General features: G+C 39.8%; 1 protein-coding gene across 5 annotated transcripts in view; it reads right to left on the bottom strand.

Annotated features, from left to right (window-relative positions):
• The window catches only part of unc5a (unc-5 netrin receptor A), a 246,368-nt gene extending 244,240 nt beyond the window's left edge, over positions 1–2,128 (bottom strand). For 4 of the 5 annotated variants that reach the window (XM_015377447.1, XM_015377463.1, XM_015377479.1 and 1 more), the window contains exon 1: positions 1,584–2,127. In XM_015377447.1, coding sequence (XP_015232933.1) covers positions 1,584–1,671 — 88 coding nt within the window. In that variant the 5' untranslated portion in view covers positions 1,672–2,127. Of the gene's footprint in view, positions 1–1,583 lie in introns of all 5 variants that reach the window. The other variant, XM_015377456.1, reaches the window with a different exon arrangement.
• Between the last annotated feature and the right edge of the window lie 1,085 nt (positions 2,129–3,213).

Genomic DNA, 3,213 nt, shown 5'->3' with positions numbered 1-3,213 from the left:
AGACTGCTAATTTATTACAGTCTTTTTTTATATATTTTCTAAGTAAATAAGCCATCTGATGCCTTAAACCTTAAAAAGTAAAAAAAAAATCATATTTTTTATATTAGCCTGGAAACACTCAATATCTTCATTAAAATGTATCTCTTTTGAGACTTAAGTTTAGCTTGTATTGTTATAATAAACTTTAGAAAAACTTACTTATTTAGTTTTCTTTTAAAAGAGTCCAGATTGTGCAGGAAAATAGAATCCCATCACACAAACAAGCAGAGAATCATTGATAAACTAATTGTGACATTACATTTAGACTTTTGACATAATGATACAACTTTTAAACGTTTCTATGTTTAACTGGTAGATATATAATCTCTTTTGATCAATTTTTACTTGAATATCCATAGTTTACATTAATTATCCATTAGTTTTTCTATTTCTTTTCATCCTACAAGGGGCGCTGGTGCCTTCTTACACCTGGACATTTATTTTTATTTTTTTTTATGACAGAGCAACAAAGAGGCTAACACACAAAGATAAAACTATTAAAAATACTCAAAATAAATAAAATAGTAAATAATAATAAGTTTGCTTTTTCGTGTAGAACATTCTTTAAAAAACAATGTTGAGGAGCCTCTACTGGCCTTAAAAACTGTTTCATAGTTCGCTTGTTCTTCGGGCTGGCCCTGGCCATGGGACCAATGAGAGGCTGCCTGCTGCAGCTATCATTAAAACAGGGATCATGTTGGTCCTCATGCTTTTTATACAGCTGCTGGGAGAAACTTGTCCCTTATGCTCTGGGCTCAGCTCACTGAGATTGTTTTTGTACATCAGGGCTCATTTGCATGCAATCTGGAGCGTCTGGCCAGGGCTACATCATAAAATATAACTCATCAACGCGAGTAGGTCGTCAACCAACTCAGTAAAGCTGTCAGCATCCTGCGAATACAGCAGGAATGAGTGCTGGCGGCGGGACGAGGAGGAGTTCAATGATCCTAGTCGGCTGCAGCCAGCAGAGGATTCAGATTCAAGAGGATGAACTCATGCTGGGAACAAAAAGAGCGCAACTTTTATCATCATAAGGAAGGTCGAATGGAAGGTGCATGTGAACACGTGAACAAAGACCATTTCTTTCTTTTTTTCTTTACTTCATTACCTCCTCAATCATCTTTTATGCGGCAGGTTAACATGCAGGTGCTGCTCAAAGTTGCACCAAAGGCGAATAATACGCAATAAACTCCAATGCTTTGGTTATATTTCTGGTATTTCCGAAAGATGAAAGAATAAAAAACACTAGATTAAGAGAGATTTTAACCTTGGAGGAGCTGTAACCTTGTAGGTGTGGGCTAATTGAGGAGTGATGTACAGCTAGCAAATTACTGAACAATAACCGCTGCCAGGAACGTGCTCCATCATGCGCTCCATCATGCGCTCCAGCTTGATCAACAAAAGAATCCAAAAATAAAAGAAGAAAGAAAGACAATCTAACAGCAGATAACTTGCGATGTTATCATTTCTGTATTTCCAGCCAGCGCGCTTTTAATAAAATAAAATAATGAAACTAATCACCTTAATGATAAAGTGCAACTTACCACTGGTGGAGGAGAAAGCAGCGAGCCCCAGCAGAAGGAGCGCAGCGCTGAACCAGCAGCGGACAAAGGGGCCCCGACGTAAGGGCATCTTTACGCTCTTTAAAAGCGATGAAACAGGATGATAAATCTTTTTCAGGTCCGAACAGTGTCCTTTAATGCACTTTTTCTGTGCTTTTCTTTCCTTATTAAGTGTATTTCCTCCCTCAGTATGTATCCTCGTGCCGCGCCGTGGCCATCCACATCCAGCTCGTGCGTCTCCGTTGCTCAGAACAACGCATCACAGGTGTGGTGGAGGAAGCCTGTGCTCGCCTCTACTGTAGCCTCTACTGTATCGCTCCAAAGCCGTTTAAAACTCTCCTTGTGTCGCCGAATCGAGGAGGAGGAGGAGGAAAAAGGAGGAGGGCTGCAGTTTCTGCCTCTTCTCGTCACTTTGCAGCCTTTGCCTGCAAAGGTACCTTCTCCAAATGCGAAAAAATGGAAAGAATTGGCAGCGGAGGACAGAACATCTGCTTGCACAGCAATGCCGGAGTGCTGAGAGTCAGGGGAAGGTATACACACTGACACACACACCATGCATAGGAGGCAGGAGGAGCAAAACCAGGAGCGGATCCCGTTCGGGGAATGGAGCGCGCCTGCTGTCCAGCGTCTTATGAAAACATTTACATATCATCAATACGCACAACTACAAACCAAAGCACAGGCAGCGCACCAAAGGATGGAAATGAATGCGCCCGGTGTGCTTTTCATATCCTCTGCCTTACATGAAAATGATGGATATGTCATTCAGCCCCGCATGATAGGAATCACAGCGGTGCTTTGCATACAAATTCGGCACAGATCGCATCTGCATGTCGTTGAGTTTCAGTTTAATTCGCCTTTGGTTTGTCTAGCAGCACATGAGTGACGGACAAACACAGATGAAGTAACCTGAGGATTAGCGCGCCCAGCAGAGCCCAGGCACCTGTCAGCAAACTGAACTCTGCAAACCTGGATCTGACTCCAGGAAGCTCTTCTTGCATTCTTAAATAGGATTGTCAGAGGAGAGAATGTCCACCTGCTTAGTTATTCCCCCTTTCTACTCCAAAACTAACAAAGTGACACAGTAAAAGCAAGAGATGGATATTAAACAGAGGATTTCTAAAGCAGGATTTCACCAAATAAAAGAAGTTGACACTAACTATAAAAATTAAGAGAAAAATAACTGTCAGTTCTAAAGACAGGCAAGAGATGATCTATTAGAAGGATCTGGGTTTTATTACATCCTTACCTGCTGTTAATACAAATGTGAACTATAGATATGCCGCATAAAGCCAGTAATTTATCATGTCCAGTTCATTTATTGACTTTTTTCATTATTTAACCCTTTAAAGTATAAATGATGGAATACTGTGATTGTCAGGAAATTGACATTTTTTTAGATTCTGTATTGAATATTCTATAAAAAATGAAAATAAGATACATCTTGAATAAATTAGACAGAGATCAACCGATACATGGTTTTCTTTTTATTTTTTTTAAAGCCGATTATTTGACATTAATCCCTGAGATGTGCTGCTGATATTTTCAGACCGATTCTTGAAGCCAATACTCCATTTATATGACAAAAATGACACAATATTTTATATTTTTT

The sequence above is a fragment of the Cyprinodon variegatus genome, unplaced genomic scaffold, assembly GCF_000732505.1.
Source record: "Cyprinodon variegatus isolate N-32 unplaced genomic scaffold, C_variegatus-1.0 Scaffold8, whole genome shotgun sequence".
NCBI classification, from domain to species: domain Eukaryota; kingdom Metazoa; phylum Chordata; class Actinopteri; order Cyprinodontiformes; family Cyprinodontidae; genus Cyprinodon; species Cyprinodon variegatus.
This window is presented reverse-complemented; position numbering and strand designations above follow the sequence as displayed.